Genomic DNA, 24,461 nt, shown 5'->3' with positions numbered 1-24,461 from the left:
CCTGCCAATGGTATCAGGAGTCAGAGAACTCGGAGGTAACTGACAACTCTGAGCCCAGTGCTCTCTAAAGTGTTCAGGTCTGGATGAATGGAGGGATGTGCAGGTTGGAGGAGAGGGCTCAAGAAGTCTCCTTCTGGTGGCTGAAGCCTGGAGGAGACACTGGTGGTGCTGCTGGGGGAAGACGGTGGGGCAGGGGAGGCAGTTTTGTCGGCAGAGACAAGTTTGGTTTTCACATTGAACTGAAGCTACAGAAGGAATGGATTAAATCAGTGGTCTTCAAAGTGTAGTGTTTAGGATGGATGATGCAATGGGATATAAAAGAAAAATTTAAACTTGTTCTTAAACAGACATACCATGAGGATATCATGGCTTCTGTTCCAGATCACCATAATAAGGCAAGTATCACAGTAAAGTGAGTCACAAGAATTTTTTGGTTTCTCAGTGCATATAAAAGTTGTGTTTATGTTATACTGTAGTTGGGACTTCCCTGATGGTCCAGTGGCTAAGACTCCATGTTCCCAGTGCAGCCCAGGGCCCAGGTTCAATCCCTGATCAGGGAACTAGATCCTGTATGCTGCAACTAAAATGTCCAGCATGCTTCAACTAAGACCTGGCACTGTCAAATAAATAAATGAAAATTACTATTAAAAAGTATATGTTATAATATAGTTACTTAAGGGTATAATAGCACAATGTCTTAAAAATAATATACATACCTTAATTAAAAAATATGAGACAAAAATTACAACAGTAACATCAAAGATTACTAATCACAGATCACCATAACAAATACAATAATGAAAAAAATTTGAAATATCTCGAGATTTTCCAAAACGTGACAGAGACATGAAGTGAGCAAATGCTGTTGGAAAATGCTTCTAGTAGACTTGCTCAACACAAGGTCACCACAAAACTTCAACTTGTTAAAAATGCAAATTTGCTAAGTGCAATAAAGTGAAGCAGAATAAAATGAGGTATTTCTGCTTTAGTGTACAAATAAATAAAAAAGTCGAGTTCCCCAATACTTTCTGTATGGATTGATAAGGCATGCTTCCTCAACACTTTTGTCACGGATCCATGTCATGTATCCTAGTAGAGTCCCCAGGGAAAGAAGGGGAGGGGGTGGCAGTGATACCCTCACTGGTTCAGTTACTTTCAAGTGAATCGTGTAGCCCAGGTTAGATAGATTACATCACCTATCATTTAACTAATGCTTACAAAAGGGACAAGTGGGTTGAAAAGGTTCTGGCAAAGAAATCCAAAGACTGAAAATGCAGTTGGCCTTCTGTACCTGTGGGTTCTGCATTGGCAGACTCAACCAACTGCGAATGGAAAATACTTTTTAAAATTTCCAGAAAGTTTCAAAAAAGCAGAACTTGAATTTGCAGTGTGCCTGGCAATGATTTACATAGTATTTATATAGTATTTGGTATTGTAAGTAATCTAGAGAAGATTTAAAGTATTTCGAGGATGGTGCATAGGTTATATATGCAGATATGCCATTTTATATAAGGGACTAGAGCATCCGTGGGTTTTAGTATCTGTGCAGGTACTGGAAGGGGCACTGTAATATGGATAGTGCAAGCAAAAGCAAACTCAGAAAAAAATGGCAGAGCTAACAATTTCCTACTCTTTGTATGAGATTTGTTATGATGATATCTCTGACATGGAAGTCTATCAGAAAAAAAAGTTTAAATTTGTTAAAAAAAATTCAAAACATGGATTTATATCACTACAGTTAACAACCAGCCTAAGGGTATATTGGACCTTGAGGTATTAGCTGATAATAATATAAATATGCCATCATGATCAGCAAGATATGTGCATTCTATACACCCAGAGTGTGAAGACAAAACTCTACAATTTTTTCCAAGTCATGTGATGCTTGTGTATTTTTATGAACTATTATTAAATGTAATAAAAATGTTTAGAAATCCCATTTGAGTAAAATCTCTTTTATTTAATAAAATCTTTTATATTTAATAGTAAAAGACAAAATGTCAGTCAATATCACTGGGAGAAAACTACTGTTCTATTTGCCATGGTTAAAGTGACTGAAGTGGTACAGAGAGAAGATGGCAACACATAAAAGTGCATTCTGTTGAAAAACACATTATCAGATATTTGAGAAAGGTTTAGAACACATGGCAGTTGACTATATGATCAGATGCCAGTTGCTAACATGTTGCACTTCAGTCTTTTCAATGATGGCATTAATGAGGGAATACTTTTTGTGCTCTACTAAAGAAAAAAATGTGTTTATAACGTGAATGACATATCTAGTATAATATGCTGTAGTTTTTTTGTGTAAGAGTAACCACCAATGGAGTGGCTGCCCAGACTGGAATACTATGGATTGGGGGCAGGAAGGGACTCCATATGAAACTCATCAATGGCATCATTTACTTACAAATTGCAACAATATAGAAATTGAAGTTAGAAGAGCCAAAATATAGGATGTGGATAATATGGTTAATTTGAAAAAAATTAAATACAGTAGAATCTTTACAATAATTTATAATGGGATGTGGATGAGACCATGAATATTTTTAATATTAGTCAAGGTTTACTGATCATCCCAAGGGAAATAACTTAAAAGTTGTAGAATTAAAAGATGTGTTCCTTTAAGAAGAGGGCAATTGGACTTCCCTGGTGGTACAGTGAATAAGAATTTACTGGGGACGTGGGCTCAATCCCTAGTCTGGGAAGATTCCACATGCCATAGGCAACTAAAGCTTTTGTATCACAACTACTGAGCTCTAGAGCCAGAGAGCCACAGCTAATGAGCCTCTGGCTGAAGCCCTCGAATCCTAGAGCCTGCCTGCTGCTAATCCTGAAGCCTGTGTGTCTAAGAGCCTGTGGTCCTCAAGGAAGAGTGGCCCCTGCTCACTGTAGCTAGTGAAAGCCCTTGCACAGAAATGAAGATCCTGTGCAATGAAAAACAAATAATAATGAAAAAAAGGAAAAAAAACAGTTATTTCAAATTTCCTGGCCTCTTGCTTGTGACTGTCTGTGTGTGTGAGCTCACACGGAAGCACACACACATCCCCACACCCACTCCCCCCTGCACACACACATATATATACAAACACACAATGTATCCCTTCAGGTAAAGGTGATGTTTTGGGAATTAATATGACTGTGGTTTAAAATAATCATGTTATGGAGAAAGCACTTTGAAAATTGATGTTTGGAACTGTTTCTATTATTATGTGATTTTAATGCCAGAATGAAGTATCTATTGCCAACTATAGAGACTGGCACACCCATAGCCTTCAAAATTAAGAAGTACACTTTTAAAACCCATTTTGCATTCTTCCAAATGAAGAGTTTCTGGAGTTTAAAAAATCCCATTGTTAAAAATATCCACAGAAACAACTGATGAAAATGAAATGGCTTCTAAAACATCAACCAGCTTATACTGGTTTTTGCCTCCCCAACCAGACTGTTGAAACAGCACCAACTTAAACTGATTCTGCTTCCTTCAAATAAGTTCATCAATTAAACCTTGACTTATTTTACAGAGACAACAGTGCAAGATGGGAAACCATCTCTCCAGGATGACCCCCAACCAAGAATCTTCAGTCTACAGAACTCAAAGAATCAAAAGGTTGCCACTGGAACCCTTAACAAAGCAAAGGACAAAGTCATTCAATAAGGAAAACCTGGCTTCCAGTAGCATGACTAGCTTATATGTTCTGATTCAAGACTAGCCAATCAGCTTCCAAATTTGAAATTCCCATAACCCCTTAAATTTTACACCAACGCTGGATCATGGAGACAGATTTGAGAGCTTTGTCTCCTGTCTCTCTTCTGGTCAACCTCACAATACAGATTTTTTTCCCCTCTCAAAACCAGTGACATGTTATTGGCTCTTATACACACCAGGCATTGAACCCTTGCTTGATAACAAAAAGCAAGCAAATGATTCCCATCATTGGGAATGAAGGCTTCATGGACAAAGAAGAGTTTTCTGGGGGAATGTCACATTTGCAAAACTGATATTAGATGGAATTTAAGCAGTGAGAATTATGGTTTAATAAGTGTAGCAAAAGATAAAATTCTTCTGTTTGGGTGTATTTATCTTTGTGAGGTTTTCATTTTGCAATAACAGCCATTAGGACTAAGTATTGACATTAATTGAACTTAAAAGCATACTTTCTAGCCTCATAAAATATTTAAGTAAGACTTATTAAAATCATTTTTAATCATGTTGCTTTCACTAAACTGAATTTTGCTAATAACTTTAAAGTAAAGAGGGAAAAGGCATTAAAAATGAAATTATTTAAGATTATTATTTCATCTTTATCAAATCCTTTAGTGGTCTTTGTGAGTGCTCAGTTGCTAAGTCGTGTCTGACTCTTTGTGACCCCCTCTGACTGTAGCCCACAAGGCCCCTCTATCCATGGGATTTCCCAGGCAAGAATTCTGGAGTGGGCTGCCATTTCCTTCTCCAGGGGCTCTTCCTGACCCAGGGATTGAACCCAGGTCTCCTGCACCGCAGGGCAATTCTTTACACTGAGTGACCTGGCAAGTGTGCCTGATATATTTATTTAGTTACATGTGCATAAAACTCACACGTAAATTGTAAATAGCAGGCTAGGACATCGAAGGAATAAAGTTTGGTACAGGAATAAGATGACGTGAAGGCAGCTGGCACCATCAGGACACTAATGAACAGTTTCATTTCCCCGTGGTGACCAACTTGATGTGAAAAATTACAGGGAGAAAGAGTTGAGAATAGCTCCCAAGCGTGGCCTACGGAAGTGGGTGGTGGTGCTGTCATGCGGAAGGCTGAAATGTTACCCAACCAAACTTGGGTCCATTCACCAATCTACCAACACCAGGTTGTCGGGAAGTGAAGGGAAGTGCATCATTTGCTGCAAGGCCAAGCAAGGAGTATTAGCGGCTAAGACTCAAAAAACCTGAACTCCCGGATGGATTGCAGGGAAGTGTTTTTAAAGACAGGAAATGGGTCACAGGGTGTGTAAACAGCTCGAGGACAGTCTTCTGATCGGTGAGATAATTGGGAGTCAACATCATCAATCTTCTGGTTCCAGTTGTTGGAGGTCTATGTGCTTGTTGATCAACATGCAGTTAATGTTTTTCAACTGGTGTGGGTTTCAGTGTCGGCAAAACAGCTCAAGGTTATGGCTCAGATGTTATATATAGCCTTCCATGAGGAGCTAAACATTCTTGAGTTTGTTTTATAGCTAAACTATTATTATTTTATCTTACTCGTCTATTTTCCTGTTTCAGCATTTTCTCACTTCTCTGATTAAATCTCCTGGGAACTCAGGGAAGGCCTAGGATGCTAAGTCGTGTCCGGCTCTTGTGACCCATGGACTGTAGCCTGGCAGGCTCCTCTGTCCATGGGATTCTTTAGGCTAGAACACTGGAGCGGGTTGCCATTTCCTTCTTCAGGGGATCGAGATTCCCCACCCAGGAATCGAGTCCAGGTCTCCTGCCTGCAGGCAGAGTCTTTACCAACTGAGCTAGGAGGGAAGCCCTAGGATGCTAAAGTTTTCCACAAACAAGAAGCAGGTGGAGGACAGGGAAGGTGGAAGGAGGCTGTTCCTTGGAAGGATCTATAGGATCCTGCTTAGTTACAGAAACACAGGAACAAGAGCAGGTTCTGGCACGTTCCTGGAAGGAAATTAGGAATTTGAGTTTGGACACGTTTTCCCAGGCTTTGGAACCGCTGGTGGAGATGTGTCCAGTAAGTTGGATAGACCATTTGCAGCTCTGGAGCATTTCGGAATGATGAGGAGGTTCAGGAGTCATTAGCAGGCAGGAGGTTGTTAAAACCGTGGGAGTGGGTGAGAGCCGCAGAGGAGGCAGGCAGCTCAGCGGTAAAAAACCCAACAACGCTGCAACGAAAAGCCAGGCCCTGGAGGCTGAGAACCTAGCAGTCATCACTGGGGTATGTTGAAAATCTGGGGTTGTGGGGGGGCGCGGGCGCCAACTCTGGAAACTGTACTCCAAGGGTTCCAGGAAGGAAGGTGTGGTCAGCAAGTTCAAATGCTGGGGAGGGGCGAGCAGGGGCTACAAAGCACTCACTGGCTTCTGGCAACTAAGAGGTCAGTGCGGACTTGGAGGGGCGGGTGCATAAGCCCAGGGTTGGAGGAGAGGGAGAGAGGGGGTGTCAGCTCAGTTCCGGGGAGTAAGTCACCTGTTTGGGCACCGTGACCCCAGCATCTCTCTTTGGGACAAGTTTCGGCAGGGGAGGAGGTTCGGGAAGATCGAACACAGAGGAGAGCGCTTTGGGGGCCGGGGCTGACCGCCGAAGCGAGGTGCGAGGAGCCGGGCTGGTCCTGACCCCCGGCGGCTGCGGGCGCGCTTCCGGCCGAGGGACCCATCGCCGCCGCGGCGCCCCTGGGGCGCTCAAGTTTCCAGTTGGCCGCGCGGCCCGGTAGCGGCGGCCGCTCCAGGTAGCGGCGGCCAGGCCCGGTGGGCGGGCGGCGGGCAGGGCAGACCTGCGCGGCGGCGGCCCGGCCCGCACCGCTCTGTTGCCGGCTCTTCGCTTCCTCTCCGCTCCGCGCCCAGGTAGGTCACCGGCTGGGGCGGCGCGAGGCCCCCGGGCTTCTCCCCTGCGGAGGCGGCCCTCCTCCTGCCTCCCGGCGGGCCCGGGAGGTCCGGGCCCGGGACGCCGCAGCACCGCGCCCTGGGAGCGCCGGTCCCCGCCCCTGCTGCGGGACTCTCCGCAGGCTCCCGCCCAGCGCCAGCGGCGGGCAAGGCCTGGCCGGGGCCGGCTCGCCCCGGCAGCAGTGCTCGGCAGCCTTTCCGCGGTGCTGGCTGTGCGCCCTGCCCCGCTCCGCCACCTGTGTTCCAGCCTGCGGGCCGCCCCCATCGGCCCACGGCATGGCCCTGTCCCCTGAACCCGGTGAGTGCGCGCGATGCTGCGCTCCTGACCTTGGGCCCACGCCCCGTGGCCCCCGGCTGCCCGGGGCGGGAGTCGGAGCGCCCCGGGGTGGGAACTAAGGTCCTGGGCTTCCTCGCCCGCTGAGAAGGTGGCTCCGACCCCAGGCTCATCGCTTGCCAGGGCGCTGGCCTCTCCCAGTCCCTGTGGTAGCCTAGGGTTCAGAGTCCTCGGGTGACCCCCCGCCGCATCTCGGCTCCCTGGCGCCTGATTTTGGATTCGAAAGGTTTAGAGAAATTAAGGGATCTGGGACTGGCCGCCACTTAAGAACCTGGACTAATTTCTGGGTGCTTGAGGACTGGCCAGATGCCAACAGCTTAAGACTTCCACCTGAAGGCAAGGGGATGGACAGGATGGCAAGGTGATGGGATCATTGGAGGCCTTCCTCCTTACCTCTTTGGCTCTTTCCAGGCAAGGGAGGTAGGTATACTGCATCTGGCAGTCTGCTTTATGCCCTTGAACTTCCTGGTAGTTGCTTTGCCAGTGGAACTGCTTGACTTGGCTGGCAGAGGCCTCTGGAGCAGAAGAGGCTCGCTAACTAGAGTGTCATTTCCCCTAACTGTTGGGTCCTTGTGTGTGAGTGGAACCTTGGTGATGATCAATTAGCAAAGGAGCTGAGTGAAGAAAGCTGGAAACACTAGGAGGAATTTTAGCATGGTCCTGAGCCCTTGTTGACTATCCCCCCTGGATGTGCTAACCAACATTTGGCCACTTTAGGGAGAAATTGGCTGCAACTGGAACTCCTGTAGGAGAAATTCCTCTCCTGACTGAAGCATCAGTGGTAGCTGTAGAGCCAGGCAGCCACAGAGCCGCTGTCAGCCCTCGCCTTCTAGTGTATTGATAGCTAGTTTGGAGTAGTTGTGTGCTGTGCTTAGTTGCTCAGTTGTGTCCAGCTCTTTGCAACCCCATGGACTGTAGCCCTCCAGGCTCCTTTGTCCATAGAATTTTCCAGGCAAGAATACTGGAGTGGGTTGTCATTTCCTACTCCTGACCTGCCTACAACTCTGGCAGCAACTCTGAGGAGCTGCTCTAAAGATGCCTGTTTGGGGCTGCCCTAAGAACTACAGGACTTTCATGAGTGGCCTGTCGGAGACTCTTGGACCTCTGAGCCTGACCCTCAGCCCCAGCTCTGTTCTTCAGAGATCTTCAGTAAGGGGTGAGGGACTCTCAGCAAAGTCAAGAAGCTTTTGGAGAGATGACCTCTGCTTTCCTTGTCTTCACACTAGGTCTGTCCTCTTTAGATGGCTTTGAAATCAATTCGTGGTCTTGAAATTATCATAGGCAGATAAGATACAGCCTTAGGGTTAAGCACAGAGAATATCTTCTCTCCCCGAAAGCTGCTCATTGGTCTTTCGGTTCTTCCCCCACAAATATTAATCTCTTATTTCTAATGTGTGCTGCTGCATATCTAGGACAGGAGACCATGGCTTTGGGCTCTGATCTAGCAAGGGCTAGGCCTGAAGAGGGTGGGCTCCTGACTTGAGTGCTGGCCATGCAGTCAGCAAGAAGTATCACTTATAGAGGAGAAGGTTATTTTTCCTGATCTGGTTTCACATTTGAACATGGTTTCCTTTGTCTTGAACCCAAATAGTAGTTGAGACAGTACCTGGCACATATTAGTGCTCAGTAAATAATGCTGAATGAAAGGATTTGGTGTCTAGATGAAAGGTCATGTTCATTTTCTCTGTTGGACTTTCTCACAGCTAGTATCAAGATGATAATGATGTCAAGAGATAACACTTAAAAAACACATATTATGTGCCAGGTACTATTCTAAGCACTTACACATGCTAACTGATTGTCATGGCAACCTATGAGGTTAGCACTGTTATTATCCCCATTTTATAGGGAATAAAACTGAACCAGAGAAATCAGTAACTTGTCCAAGTTTACGTAACTTAGTGGTGAAGCAAAATTCAAACCTGAGAAGTCTGGCTTGAGTCCATATTCTTAACCACATACCGTACTGACTCTTGACATTGACGTAGGTAGATTCACCACTTAGCTCACTGACTCATTCATTAAGTTATGCATTCATTCATTCAACAGATATTTCTTGATACTTACTATGAGGATTCAATAGTGAATGAGAGGGGCAAGGTCTGTCATGAAGGTGATACACAGTGAGCGAAACCCCTTTGCCCAACCTCTCTTTGAGTCATGCACACCTCAGAAATGAGGAGAAAATGAACCCCTATATAGGCAAGGCCACAGCATCCTTTTGGGGAGAGGGGAGTGGTTTCTTTTTGGATAAGATATAATTTGATTCCAGCCTTTCCTGTTTGTTGGGATTTTGTAAGGGACAGTTAAGTGGTAAAAGTGAAAGCAGCCTGATCTGGCACAATAACTTTACATCCTTGAACCTAATAAATATTGTAGGTTTTCATATCATGGAAATGAAAATAAAAAATTGTGTGTAGTCTGATCTCCTGGGCAGGAAATGCAGGCCTGGGCCTGGTTATCATAGATTATCTTTTTTTTTCTTAAAGTCTATTTTTAAAAATTGAGATATAGTTGATGTGTAATATTATATCAGTTATAGGTATACAATATAGTGATTCATAATTTCTAAAGGTTATATTCCATTTATAATTATTATAAATTATTGGCTATATTCCCTATGTTGTACAATATGTGCTTGTAGCTTATTTATTCTATACATAATAGTTTGGGCCTCTTTATCGCCTACCCCCATCGTGTCCCGCCCCCTTTACTTTCCCTACTGGTAATCGCTAGTGAGTCCACTATCCTGTCTCTGTGTCCTTTTTGTTATAGTCATCAGTTTGTTGTACTTTTTAGATTCCACATGTAAGTCATATCATACAGTATTTGTCTTTTTCTGTCTGACTTATTTAACTTAGTATAATACCTTCCAAATCTATCCATATTATTGCAAATGGCAAAATATTCTTTCTTATGGCTGAGAATTCTATTGTATATATGTCCACATCTTCTCTGTCTGTTCATTGTTGATGGACACTTAGGCTGCTTCCATATCTTGGGGATTGTAAATAATGTTGCTCTGATCATTGGGGTACTTTCGAATTAGTATTTTCATTTTTTCAGATCTATATCCAGGAGTGGAATTGTTGGGTCATATGGTAGTTCTTTCAGGATTTGAAATAGCTCAACTGGAATTCCATCACCTCCATTAGCTTTGTACGTAGTGATGCTCTCTAAGGCCCACTTGACTTCACATTCCAGGATGTCTGGCTCTAGGTGAGTGATCACACCATCGTGATTATCTGGGTTGTGAAGCTCTTTTTTGCACAGTTCTGTGTATTCTTGCCACCTCTTCTTAATATCTTCTGTTTCTATTAGATCCATACCATTTCTGTCCTTTATTGAGCCCATCTTTGCATGAAATGTTCCCTTGGGATCTCTAATTTTCTTGAAGGGATCTCTAGTCTTTCCCATTCTGTTGTTTTCCTCTATTTCTTTGCATTGATCGCTGAAGAAGGCTTTCTTATCTCTCCTTGCTATTCTTTGGAACTCTCCATTCAGATGCTTATATCTTTCCTTTTCTCCTTTGCTTTTTGCTTCTCTTCTTTTCACAGCTTCCCAGGCCTCTCCAGACAGACATTTTGCTTTTTTGCATTTCTTTTCCATGGGGATGGTCTTGATCCCTGTCTCCTGTACAATGTCATGAACCTCCGTCCATAGTTCATCAGGCACTCTATCTATGAGATCTAGTCCCTTAAATCTATTTCTCACTTCCACTGTATAATCATAAGGGATTTGATTTAGGTCATACCTGAATGGTCTAGTGGTTTTCCCTACTTTCTTCAATATAAGTCTGAATTTGGCAATAAGGAGTTCATGATCTGAGCCACAGTCAGCTCCCGGTCTTGTTTTTGCTGACTGTATAGAGCGTCTCCATCTTTGGCTGCAAAGAATATAATCAATCTGATTTTGGTGTTGACCATCTGGTGATGTCCATGTATAGAGTCTTCTCTTGTGTGGTTGGAAGAGGGTGTTTGCTATGACCAGTGCATTCTCTTGGCAAAACTCTATTAGCCTTTGCCCTGCTTCATTCCGTATTCCAAGGCCAAATTTTCCTGTTACTCCAGGTGCTTCTTGACTTCCTACTTTTGCATTCCAGTCCCCTATAATGAAAAGGACATCTTTTTTGGGTGTTAGTTCTAAAAGGTCTTGTAGGTCTTCATAGAACCATTCAACTTCAGCTTCTTCAGCGTTACTGGTTGGGGCATAGACTTGGATTACTGTGATATTGAATGGTTTGCCTTGGAAAAAGTTGGCTTAAAGCTCAGCATTCAGAAAACTAAGATTATGGCATCTGGTCCCATCACTTCATGGGAAATAGATGGGGAAACAGTGGAAGCAGTGTCAGACTTTATTTTTGGGGGCTCCAAAATCATTGCATATGGTGATTGCAGCCATGAAATTAAAAGACGCTTACTCCTTGGAAGGAAAGTTATGACCAACCTAGATAGCATATTCAAAAGCAGAGAAATTACTTTGCCAACTAAGGTCTGTCTAGTCAAGGCTATGGTTTTTCCAGTAGTCATGTATGAATGTGAGAGTTGGACTGTGAAGAAAGCTGAGCGCCGAAGAATTGATGCATTTAAACTGTGGAGTTGGAGAAGACTCTTGAGAGTCCCTTGGACTGCAAGGAGATCCAACTAGTCCATTCTGAAGGAGATCAGCCCTGGGATTTCTTTGGAAGGAATGATGCTAAAGCTGAAACTCCAGTACTTTGGCCACCTCATGTGAAGAGTTGACTCATTGGAAAAGACTCTGATGCTGGGAGGGATTGGTGGCAGGAGGAGAAGGGGACAACAAAGGATGAGATGGCTGGATGGCATTACTGACTCGATAGACGTGATTTTGAGTGAACTCCGGAAGTTGGTGATGGACAGGGAGGCCTGGCGTGCTGCAATTCATGGGGTCACAAAGAGTCGGACATGACTGAGCGACTGAACTGAACTGATGGTAGTTCTATGTTTAGCTTTTTGATTTTCCACAGCGGCTGCCCCAATTTACATTCCTCCTAACAGTGTACGAGGGTTCCCTTTTCTCCACATCCTCACTAACACTTTTTATTTGTGGTCTTTTCGATGATAACCATTCTGACAGGTGGGAGATGATATCTCATTGTGGTTTTAATTTGCATTTCTCTTATTAATGTTGTTGAGCATCTTTTCATGTGCCTGTTGGCCATCTGTATGTCTTCTTTTGAAACATGTCTATGAGGTCTTCTATGCACTTTTTAATTGAGTTGTTTGTATTTTTGATGTTGAGTTGAATGAGGTATTTATATATTTTGGTTATTAGCCCCCTATTGGTTATATCATTAGCAGTATATTCTTCCATTCAGTAGTATCACAGATTGTCTTAATGTTCTTTCAAAAGGTAACAGGCTTTGAGTTTGGGACCAGTGCTCCTCAGTCTAGGGGAACTTCTGGGCCATGAGGAGCAGAGATGTATTAGGCTCAAGGAGGAATTGTTAGTTCACGAGCGAAGTTTGCTCTCCCAAGACAAAGCCACAGTTACCTTCAAAACTGCTGCTTTTCTGGAGGGTCTTGCATCCCTCCAGTGGGACCCTTGGCCATTGTCCCAGCCTGCGGCACTGTAGTGGGGTTGCTGCCCATTTCTCTTTGAACGTGATGGAGTAGATCTCATGCTAATCGCTGGGGCCTGGGAAGGCAGCTTTTTCTAGATTGGAAAATGAAAGCTCAAAGTGGAAGGCATTTTCCAAAGCCTATGCCCAGGATATGCATAGGTATTTTTCCCTAGGGTGTCAGTGGTGGAAGAGTCAAATAAGTGTGTTGGGTTACACAAAGTCAAGCAGCTTTTAAAAAGTTATTCTTTGTTTAGTTTTGTCTGTGTTGGCTCTTCGTTACCGTGCACGGGCTTTTCTCCAGCTGCGGTGAGCGGGGGCTACTCTCTAGCTGGGGCGTGCAGGCTTCACTGCAGCGGCTTCCCTTGTTGCGGCTGACTGGCTCTAGGGTGCACAGGCTCAGTACTGTGGTGCGAAGAGTCAGTCACCCTGCGGCGTGTGGGATCTTCCTAGACCAAGAATCGGACCCGTGTCCTCTGCATTGGCAGGTGGATTCCCAACCACTGGACCGTCAGAGTAGTCCCCTCACTCAGCTTTCTTGACCAGAGGATTTCTAAATGTTTAGAATCTGCCAGTAGGAATCGTGTGTGTGAATTTCCATGAGGGACTATGGTATGCAGTATTGTGTAAGCCTTCTGGCATTTTATGTTCTACAGACTACACTTTGGAAAATGCTTGTTTAGACCAGAACGTTCCAGGGTCTGGCTAAAGATCTAGAATAAGACTCCCTGGATGTGATACACCCAAGTCGGTTCTCAGATGCACGGGCTAGGATGTTCCGTGGCAGCCGCATCCTAACCCACTCCTGCCCCCAAACACACTAGCCAAAGGAATCATTTGCCTCTCCTCCCTCTGGCAAAATAGCACTAAGGGCTCAGGTTTTCCCCGCCCCCCCCTCTCCATTTTAAGGTCATTTAATTATTTAATGAATACACATGACTGTCCCTCTAGGTTGCTTGTAGCCTGCTGGTCGCACTGTTTATGAAACAGCTGTGAGGACAGGTGGGTCATAATCTCTGGGTAGCTAAAGCCCAGCAGCAGCCCAAGGATCGTGTGTCTACCCTGTAATCCCACTCTGTACGCACAGGAATTATCTGCCACTCAGGAAGGCACAACCTCACGATTGGACATGAGGAGGTGACTCAGGCCCAAGCCAGGGCTGGAGCCAGCCTCCCAGTAAACAAGTGGCCCCATCCTCTCTGGGCGCTTCTCCCCAGGGTTTCAACAGCATCACAGAAATAGCCCTGTTGCTCATGGTTATTTCCCAGACCCATGCCACTGCTCTAAGTCCCTGGGAGGCCGCGGGTCTGTTGTGAGCTTCCCCACAGAGGACTGTCCTTCTCCTAAAGGGCGGGTGAGGAGTGGGACTTGGCGCCCTGGGAGGCTGTAGTGATCCGCCTGGACTGCTCCGTGGGTGACCTGAGGCAGGGAGCCCGGCAGCTGCTGGCGGCTGCATCCAGCCGGCCCTCAGGAGGCTTCTCCAAGCTGGAGGCCCACGTGGGAGCTGACGGCGGCAGTAAGGAGCGGGAGGCTGGGGCAGGTGGGAGGCGCTTCTTTCCCGGGGGTGGCTGGGTGGGCCACCAGGCCCGCTGCTCTGGCTGAGCTGGTCAGGTTGCTCTGTCATCTGTGATGTGCAGCTCCCTTCCGGGAAAGGAGCCGATCGAGGCAGCCTCTCATCCTCACCTGCTCCCGCCCTTCTCTCCCCTTGAGCTTCTGTCCTTTCCCTCCGGTGGGGGAGGGGCTCGCATTGGCAACTGGCCCAGAGCCGCCTCCCCCCACACCGCCAGTCTTGGGGTGCTCCCAGAAAGGTTGCTTCGGGGCGGGGGGCCCTCTGAGGGGACCAGGACAGGCTCGTAAGATGAGCCGGGTCGTGAGGCAGAGCCTGAAGTGAGGTTCAGAAACGGAAGCGGCACAGGTGATGGTATCGCAGCCAGCGCTCAGCTTTCAGGAGGGGTCTGGACGTTCGAGGGAGGGGGTGGCTTATCGGCTGTGGTTGGTCGGGAAGGCTGAATGTACTCTTGCTTAGGGCAGCAGCAGCAGCTTGAGGTTCCTGCTCTGAAGGGGGCTGTGAGTGGGGGCAGGACGCTGCTTTCTGGATACAGCAGCCATGATAGCTGGCATTACCTGGGCCCTTTAGGACTCTTGGAAATTTTCCACTTCCATTTCATATTCACGGAAGAATTTCCAGCCCAGACGTGTCCTGCTGTTGCTCAGGGCTGCTCACAGATATGCAAAGCAGAGACCTCCCACCCCAGCAGCAGACGGAGCCCAGCTAGCTGCACTCACCCTGACTCAGCTCAGCCGCCCGGGCAGCACGCAGCCTTTGGTCCGAGTGCGTCACCTGGATGGCATCCTCAGGAGCAGCCATGGGGACCCCAGCGCCAGGTGCAGGTCTGTGTCTCGGGTTCTGACCATGGGAGTCTGGCAGGAGTGAGAAACAGCTTCATTTGTGTAGCGAGGGGATTTTGAAGAGGCACTGTGCTCCTTTTCTGGAGAGGCTGTGATGCGTGAAAAAGTGCCTGTTTGTTGAACCTGGCGGCATATTACAGCTTTCTAACTTTGGGACACTTTGCTGTCAAGCTCACTGGAGGGTGTGGTATTCCATGTCACAACACCATAAGCCAATGCCAGTGAAGTCACAGTTTAGCCTCCCGAGCATGCTGGCTTCAGCTGACAAGTGGTTGAAAGTCAGGCTTGAACTGGCAGTTGGAGCTGAAGCTCTGCTGGGCTTTCCTCCACATGCCTGGCCTGGCTGGGGTCTCTGGGTCTGAGAAGAGAGGCAGGCTCTGGAGGAAGGGATTGGCAGGTGGGACTTGTCTGCCAATGATGTGCAGAAGACAACAAATATCCAGAAGGCTCCTAAGACCCACTGACTTAGCCCAGCACACTGGCTGGGTTACTTGGTCAATTCTAAGGCATGGAGTAGTCTTCACCAGTTATTTAAGATATTGGTAGTAGTGCTGCAGGGGATTCATATGGATACTGACACAGAGGGGTCTATGGGGAGATGGTACTCTGTGATTCTTAAGTCTTTGGTGTGCCCCGTGAATCTGGGGTGAAGAGGCTATGGAATGCAGCATTTTCCTAATTATTAACCCCAGGACCTGTTTCATAGCAACAGGTGTTGACTTCTAATGAGAACCAATATGGAAAAGACTGACTTAAGCTATTTGAGCTAAAGAAAAAGGAAGATCACTTGTAGAAGGATGCATCCTGTAAAGTATGTTTAGTTGACTTGAGTAAACTAAAAATGCTTCGTGAAAAAATTGGCAGGATCTGGCATAAGAGCCCTCAGACACAAAAGACACCCCCAAGTGGCCCACTTCTGAGGGGATGTGGCTGGGTCATGCTTGTGCGTATTTAGGGGGGTATAAGGAGGTGGTGGTGAGCAGCCTCTGTGATGCTATCGCAGCTAAAGGGCTAAAGCTAATGCAGAAATAGGTCTTAAAGGTGAAATTCCTTTTGGACTGGCCTCTTTCTGGTGTGGAGTAGGTGGGAGAGGACCCTGATGACCAAAATATGGGATATAGACATTTGATTAGTTTTCATATTTTTCTCTTTTTGGAACTCTTGAGTCTATTCATTTTCTTTTTCTTTTCTTTGTTTCTGTGCAAATGACATAACAATAGCATCAATGATAAATCAGATATTGCCTTTCCCACTGGCAGTCCTGCTATCTGGTCATTTAAGTATGTCTCTTGCAGCCCTGGTCCATAAGGGGATGCATTTTCGTATTGTTGTAATCAAAGCTTGGGAACAGTTTAATGTATTAGTTTTTTCATTCGCTATTATCTCACAAGGTATTTTTTATGTGATGGCACTGTCCTCATGATTATGATTTTGGTTGCTTCATGTTCTTTTTCAGATGAGTATGCTCTCATCTGAACCTTTTGAAGCTATTTCTATGAAGAGTGCAGGTAAACATCTTTGTGCATTTTCCTTCCTTCAGATTCTTTTCTTAGAAGCAGTTTCTCAAGTGGGCTTACTCTTTCAGATGCTTGAATGCTTTATGGCTTTTGCTGCCCCTTGCCTGGAGCCCTTTAAAGATCTGGAAAGCTGCACTCGACAGAGGCCTTAGAATTGGGGGATGGGGAACAAAGTCGGTCCAGCTTTGTTCACCCCTAACATCTCCTCCTGGGTCCAGCTCTTTGTCTTTCTTCCATTTCTTTCTTCTGTCACTTTCTTCTCTGGCCTCTGCTCTGATGGTTTCCAGCTTCCTCTTCTCTCCTATCAGGGTGTGGAAATCTCCATAGCCAGCTGTTCCTCTTTGTCTTTGCAGGACACTTATCTTGGTCTCTGCTGCCACAGACCAGCACAGTTGCATCCTGGGCTGCCTCTCTCCTCCCACTCAAGTCCCGAGGGGTGAGAGAGGCCCAGGAAAGGCCTGGCCCTGGGGGCGGAAGGAAGGAGGAAATTGGTTTCATAGTTTAAGGGCCTGCAGAGGTTTTATAGAATACCTCTCTATATAGCCTGCCCTTTAAGCAGCCTGTCTGTGTCATGAATTAGATCCACAGGCCGCAGAAAAGACCAGAGCAGCAAGCCCGCCTGGAACCAGAAACCTCACTGGTACCTAGAATTATGGTGCTTAGAACTGAGAGGGCCTTGGAGACCACTTTGTCCAATTCCTTTATCTCACAGATGAGAACACGGGGAGGCGTAGAGAGTGACTGCCCCCAGCTGCTCAGTGTCCCTCCTTCCCTGAAAGTGCTTCCTCTTCCTGCCAGAGAGCAGCCGGGCACTGTCTCAACCTTCATCCTCTGTCTGCCTGATGAAACCACTGTCCCTCTTTAAACCCTCCTTAAAGAAACTGGATTGACAGAAAGCTCCTCTCCTGGAGCTGTTCCTGGTGAAGGTGGCTTGTGGAAGGGATACAGTATTGGTCTGCTCCATAGGTGGGATGCTGGGGACAGCAAGGGGACCTGCCCTGACCCCCAAATGGGCGGAGAGAAGCAGCACAGTTTAGGGGTTCAGAGGACAGATGCCCGAACCAGATTCGTGGGCTCAGAGGACAGATGCCCGAACCAGATTCGTGGGCTCAGAGGACAGATGCCCGAACCAGATTCGTGGGCTCAGAGGACAGATGTCCGAACCAGATTCGTGGGCTCAGAGCCCCTGAGCAGAGGCTCAGAGAGGAAAGGGATGGGAGCCAGTGGCTGGGAACAGTGCAGGTCACGGCCTGCTTATTAGAAGTATGACCCTGGGCAAGTTAGCTGTCTGTGCCTTCATTCTGTCATCTGTAAAATGGGAACAACTAGGATTAACTGAGTTAGTACATGTATAGGGCTTGACAGAGCGCACTTACTACATGCTATATACGTGTTGAAAGATAGGCAAAGAAGAGAATCAACCAGGCGATTTAGGCTGGCTCCTGATAGTGAGAAGCCGGTGTGCAGAGGAGGTAAGGGCAAGCTGCTTTGAGGATGTGAGTCTTCAGCCGGGCTGTGAGAGGTAGAGTCTCCGTGTCCCCAGATGTTTATGTTATTGGCTGTCCTGTTAGAAGTTCCAGAGGGTTTGGGAGATGGTGCAACTGTGGTTTCCTTTCAGCAACAGTTCTCATTTTGTGTAGTGAGGAATGCAGCTGTGGATCTCCTGGGCTCTTACGCCGACCGTTCGAGCCTTTGGGCTTTGGCCTTCCTCTCTATGCAGTGGGGAGCAGGTTTGGTCACTGTAGCACCCTGCACGGCCGCCTCATCGTCTACAGGAGGGGATTCTGAACTCCCCCCTCCACAGGAGGTGGGAAGGGTGGGGCTTGCCCGTTCATGACGATTGCCTGGGCTTGGGAAACAGTAGAACCCCTGGTTGAGCAGTTCATGCTTTCACTTCTGAACGTTTGCTTTCTCATGAGGTGTAAGTGGGCCTGTACCTTTCACAGTCACTCGCTTAGGGAGCTAGTTGTAAAAATTGGCCTGTTGGGTTTGATCCGGGGAATTCCTGAGTAGACAGCTGATCCCAAAGACTGGGGCAGCTGGTTCTTTTTTCAGTGCCTTCTCCTGCCCTGCACACCAGTGACTCAGGTGGTCTCGTAGTTCTTGGCTCACTTTGGTTCTCTTTTTCTGCCAGCCGAGATGCCGCGCCAATTCCCCAAGCTGAACATCTCCGAGGTGGATGAGCAAGTCCGGCTCCTGGCCGAGAAGGTGTTTGCTAAAGTACTCCGAGAAGAGGACAGCAAAGATGCCCTGTCCCTCTTCACAGTCCCCGAGGACTGCCCCATTGGACAGAAGGAGGCCAAGGAGAGGGAGCTGCAGAAGGAGCTGGCGGAGCAGAAGTCTTTGGAGACGGCGAAAAGGTTTGTCCCCCTGAGCCTGGGTAGGGTTGTGTAGACACAGGTGGGCTGCAGATGCTTGTCTTGTGATGAGGCGCCTTGTGTGAAATCGGCTGTCTTGGGAGCTGAGTTTAGTTCTTAACCAAGACTATTTAACTCACCATGTATTCACTGAAGGGTGTTGTGCCTTTGGTTGCAAAGATCGAAAACCACTTTCTCTACTGTTTTAAAAACGAATCATGTACCTAAATACTCGCAATTTCCAAATAACATTTGCATCTTCTTTCTAGACACTTGAGGACTTCTTGGGAAACATGAATTTTACTTCTTTCATCACTTGACAAGTACTTTGTGTTGTTAATTAGCTCAGCTCACTATTTGCCAGGTGTTGTGCTGGGCACTGGGGATATATTAATGAACTGGATACAGTCCCTGCCGTGTAGCGCTTAAGTTGGTCTAGACAATAATTGACTGGACGAATTAATTGAGAAATGACAAGTTGTGATAACTGCTGTGTCAGTCAGAGTCTAATCAGAAAAGCAGAAACTCCTTGAGTATTGGAAGTAGGATGTTTTCTCCGGAAATTGGTTACAGAGGTGATAGAGAACCAAGCAGTGGGGAGAGAGGCTGCCCAGAGAATAGACACAGTAGGGAGCAGCTGTCACCCCAGACTGGAGAGACAGTGGAGGGAAGTGGGGTTGCTGGAGCTTCGGGTGGAGGAGTTGGAACTGTGGTGGCCTTTCCAGTAGAAACTGGAGCCTAGGCGGGTGACGCAACAGCTCCAGATATGGCCTCCAAAGGCAGAGATGGAGACGAGAGATACCTGGCTTTAATCTCTCTGGCACGTTCTGGTTTCCCCCGCTGGTTGGCATTGTCCAAGCCTAGCTAGAAGCCAGCTGACACATGGAGAGGGAGAGTCCTTCTTCAGATTGGGTAGTTAGGGAAGGTGACATCGTAGCTGATGCAAGGCTGTAAAGGAGTCAGCTGCGTAGAGCTGGGTGAGCGCCTTATAGGTGGAGGAGCCAGGACAAAGGCCCTTAGGTATCTTCAGGGAGGCCTGTGCACGGTCGAGGTATGGCTAAGGGCGAAGTGCCATGATCTGCATCTGGAGGGGTAGACAGGGCCCAGATCAGATTGGCCTGTGCTCCCTGATAAGTAGTTTGGATCTTTAAGTGCATTGGGAAGCCTTCACCTTTCAGTTCATCTCCCCCGTGTTGTGCTGTGTGCTTAGTCGCTCAGTCGTGTCCAACTCTTTGCGACCCCCATGGACTGTAGCCCGCCAGGCTCCTCTGTCCATGGGATTCTCCAGGCAAGAATACTGGAGTGGGTTGCCATTTCCTTCTCGAAGGGATCTTCCCGACCCAGGGATTGAACCTGCATTTCCCGTGTCTCCTCCATTGCAGGTGGAGTCTTTCCCCTCTGAGCCATCTGGGAAGCCCGTCTCACCCGGGAGAGCAGAATTAAAGAATAGAAAGCTTTGAGAAAGTGTCTGGTGGGGCTCTAGCTGGGTGTCCGCCTGGCCGGCACACTGCGGACCTGAATAGCTAGCGTAGTGGAACCTGAGCCCTCTCTGCGACCCAGTCCATCGCAGGTCCTTCCTAAGGTACCGCCTCATTTTAAAAGGCAAGTCCTTTCCTTTCTTGATAGTATAGAACTTCAGTACTTTGGTAACATTTTTTAGGAAAGTAGTAAAAAATCAAGTATTGGTATAAGGGCAAGAACAGAGCTTTATTGTGCAGAATATAAGTGCTTTCCTTCCTCTGAGGGGCTGTAAGCCTGTCAAGTGAAGGGGTCGTTGGTGTCGTTAGCCAGTGAGGTGGTCACAAGTTACCCTGGAGAGTAAAGCAGAGCCTGACTGTGGAGCCCCTTGCCCATACTTTGCTGGCTGAATAGATGTTATGAAGTGAATGCTCTGCAGGACCTTCTGTCTTCTGAACTGAGCATTTTGGACCCTTAATAATGAGAAGAAAAGGAGTCTTGACATTTTGCATTACTAGAAATGATAGGTTTCTGAGGTCAGTTTCCTACAGAGAGACACTGGACCTGACATCTGCAAAAGAGATTCTTCTGTTATCAATGGCCAGGCTAACAGCTAGCCTTCTTACTCTTGAGTCCAAATGACGCTCCATGGTTTCCAGAAATTCCTCAGCAACCTTCTCTCCAGAAGTTTCATTCTTTCCCTACTTGTTAGGTTATGGTGGTCTTGGTTTGCATCTGTCTGCCCCCTTTGACTGGAAGCTCCCTGAGGACTGTGTCTGGCTCCCACTGTATCCCAAGGATCCAGCCCAGAACCTAAACTGTGTTGGCGAGCAGTGATAGTGTGGTAGGAGAAAGACATCCCGTTTCTCCACTGCCACCACAGACACCACCTCAGAGTGGGCACGGCTCCCTGGATCGCTGTGCTCTGCCACTCACTGGGATGCTCTGTGACTTTGGGCCCTTAGGAAACTTCTCTGTGCCCCAGTTTTTCACCATCTGTAAAGTAAGACCAGTCAAGAGCTACTTTCCTGGGATGTTGTGAGCAGTGAGGGAATTAACATGTAAAAGGCTTAGGGCAGGGCCTGGATCACGGTAAGCCCCATGGAAATTTTAACTGTCCAACTTCCTGTAGCAGAGATGGGCAGCAACCTTATGGTGGGCTAAGTTAATCTATATTTTAAACTTTGTCGTTCAGTTGTTCAGTAGCGTCCAACTCTGTAATCCCATGGACTGCAGCACGCCAGGCTCCCCTGTCCTTCACTATCTCCTGAAGTTTGCTCAAACTCATGTCCATTGAGTCGGTGATGCCATCCAACCATCTCATCCTTTGTCACCCTCTACTCCTCTCCCTCAGTCTTTTGCAGAATCAGGGTCTTTTCCAGTGAGTCTGCTCTTCACATCAGGTGGTCAAAGTCTTGTAGCTTCAGCTTTAGCATCAGTTCTTCCAATGAATATTCAGGTTTGATTTCACTTAGGATTGACTGGTTTGATCTCCTTGCTTCCAGGGGACTCTCAAGAGTCTTCCAGCACCACAGCTCAAAAGCATCAACTCTTTGGTGCTCAGTCTTCTTTATGGTCCAACTCACATCTATACTTGACTACTGGAAAAATCATAGCTTTGACTAGATGGACTTTTGAATGCGAAGAAATGCCTCTACCTTTTAATACACTGTGTAGGTTGGTTATAGCTTTTCTTCCAAGAAGCAAGTGTCTTAATTTTGTGGCTGTAATCACTGTCTGCAGTGATTTTGGAGTCCAAGAAAATAAAACCTGCCACTGCTTGCACTTTCCCCCCATCTATTTGCCATTAAGTGATGAGACTGAGTTCTATGATCTTAGTTTTTTGAATGTTGAGGTTTTTTTTAATTTTTTTTTTGGAATGTTGAGTTTTAAGCCAGCTTTTTCAGTCCCCTCTTTCACCTTCATCAAGAAGTTTTTTAGTTTTTCTTCACTTTCTGCCATTAGACTGGTATTATCTGCTTGTCTGAGGTTGTTGATACTTCTCCTGGCAATCTTGATTCCAGATTGTGATTCATTCAGCCTAGCATTTTGTCTAATGTACTCTGCATATAAGTTAAATAAGCAGAGTGACAATATACAGCCTTGACTTACTCCTTTCCCAATTTTGAACCTGCCCATTGTTCCATGTCCAGTTCTGACTGTTGCTTCTTGACCTGCATATAGTTTCCTCAGGAGGCTGGTAAGGTGGTCTGGTATTCCCATCTTGAAGAATTTCCCACAGTTTTTTATACAAACTTTAGCATAGTCAATGAAGGCTTTAGCATAGTCAATGAAGGCTTTAGCATAGTCAATGAAGCAGAAGTAGATGTTTTTCTGGAATTCTCTTGCTTTTTCTATAATCCAACGGATGTTGGCAATTTGATCTCTGGTTCCTCTGCCTTTTCTAAATCCAGCTTGTACATCTGGAAGCTCTCCATTCACATACTGTTGAAGCCTTGCTTGGAGGATTTTGGGCATTGCCTTGCTAACATGTGAAATGAGTGCATTGGTATGATAGTTTGAACATTCTTTGGGATTCTTTTTCCCAGTCCTGTGGCCATGGCTGAGTTTTCCAAATTTGCTGGCATATTGAGTGTAGCACTTTAATAGCATCGTCCTTTAGGATTTTAAATAGCTCAGCTGAAATTCCATCACCTCCACTGTCTTTGCTTATAGTATTGCTTCCTAAGGCCCACCTGACTTCACACTCCAGGATGTCTGGCTCTAGCTCTAGGTGAGTGACCTCACCATCCTCACTACGTGGGTCATTAAGATCTTTTTTGTACAGTTCTTCTGTGTATTCTTGCCACCTCTTCTTAGTCTCTTCTGCTTTTGTTAGGTCCACATTAAGCTTATCAAGTGGATATTCTTATCTTGATTTTGCAGATTAGGACACATAGCCAGTAAGTGACCCAGGTCTTTTGAATGTAGAACCTTACACTTTAACCACGAGGCTATCCCGTCTCCAGTCAGGCCTGGGGTCCTTGGTTCCATGTGGAGACACTGGGGACTGCTCTCCAGGATGTAATTGCTGGCTGCTGAATGAAACGGAGGGAAACCTCTTTTTCTCTCTTATTATTAAAAAAAAAATTAAAAAAAACTATTTAAAGTCTAATGTAAAGGCACTAGCTAGAGCTTGGAAGTAAAAGAGCTTCTTAGAAAAAGAATGAGAAACTTGGATTGTGAGTAAGAAAGATGAGCCCCTAAAATACGGAGGCTGTTGTCAGGATTCCAGCAGTTCTAAGAGCTGAACTGGGCTCAGTCATAAACCTCCCAGGGCTGGGGGCCCTCTCCAGGGAGCTGGCACCCCAGGCTGCTCAAAGAGGCGCTTGGTTTGCAGGCCAGATCAGGAGGTCAGCAGTGACATTTTGCTGCGGGGACCTCTCTGCCTCCTTAGGAAGATGACATTGACCAGGCCTCTATTGAGACTCAAGGTGCGTCAAGGTGAGCGGGAGGGGTAGGCTGTCTATGGAATCAAAGTTAGGAGGCAAAGACAAGAAGACTGAAAAACCCTGCTGGCGCCCAGAACTCTCTGTTGTTCACTTTTTATCTCATTATCTCACCTAGCCAGAGCTCACCCACCCTGCAAATATACACAGCTGGAATGTAGCCAGCATGGGTGACAACTGTGTAAGAATATCTGATGTGCAGCCAAAATGCGCATCAGGGCTCCTTCGGCGCTCTATTTCTTCTCGTTTTTAAGCAGCTTTATTGAGATGTAATTCACATACCATATAATCCACTCATTTAAAGTGTACGATTCAGTGGTTTTTTAGTATATTTGCAAAGGGCAACCATCACCACAGTCAATTTTAGAACCTTTTTTCAACCCCTCCCTGCTGAAAGAAATCCTGTATATGTTTTAGCTGTCATCCCCCCAATTCTCTCATCCCATCTTCTGTTCTTGTTTCACACTGAGTTCTAATAAGCTTGGTTATTTTGTTTCTTATCCTGTGACAGATTTAAGGAAGCAAATTAAAAGTGAGAGAGGGACTTCTGTAGGCAGAGTCACAGGTATGTTGTGCGGTGATTACGAACTCAGACTTTGGAACCAGACCAGCTGGGTTCAAGAGATGACCTGTGTCTTACTACTGAGTGGCCTCAGGCAAGGACCTTAAGTTCCTATTTCCTGATCTGCAAAACGAGGATGATGGACCTACCTTGTGAGAATTAAACGAGCTAATAAGGATGACTGCTTAGCACCCGTGCTTAGACATCAT

General features: G+C 46.5%; 1 protein-coding gene across 7 annotated transcripts in view; it reads left to right on the top strand.

Annotated features, from left to right (window-relative positions):
- The first annotated feature begins 5,672 nt into the window (after positions 1 to 5,672).
- Positions 5,673 to 24,461, top strand: part of AMPD3 (adenosine monophosphate deaminase 3) — a 49,728-nt gene continuing 30,939 nt past the window's right edge. Inside the window, exons 1-3 of one of the 7 annotated variants that reach the window (XM_052652453.1) lie at positions 14,001 to 14,016; positions 14,638 to 14,891; positions 18,561 to 18,786. In XM_052652453.1, coding sequence (XP_052508413.1) covers positions 14,846 to 14,891; positions 18,561 to 18,786 — 272 coding nt within the window. In that variant the 5' untranslated portion in view covers positions 14,001 to 14,016; positions 14,638 to 14,845. Of the gene's footprint in view, positions 5,924 to 6,062; positions 6,081 to 6,418; positions 6,547 to 6,846; positions 6,884 to 13,725; positions 14,017 to 14,637; positions 14,892 to 18,560; positions 18,787 to 24,461 lie in introns of those variants that run through there. The other 6 variants (XM_052652456.1, XM_052652459.1, XM_052652458.1 and 3 more) reach the window with 6 other exon arrangements.

This window comes from Budorcas taxicolor, chromosome 15, assembly GCF_023091745.1.
Source record: "Budorcas taxicolor isolate Tak-1 chromosome 15, Takin1.1, whole genome shotgun sequence".
Lineage (NCBI taxonomy): Eukaryota > Metazoa > Chordata > Mammalia > Artiodactyla > Bovidae > Budorcas > Budorcas taxicolor.
This window is presented reverse-complemented; position numbering and strand designations above follow the sequence as displayed.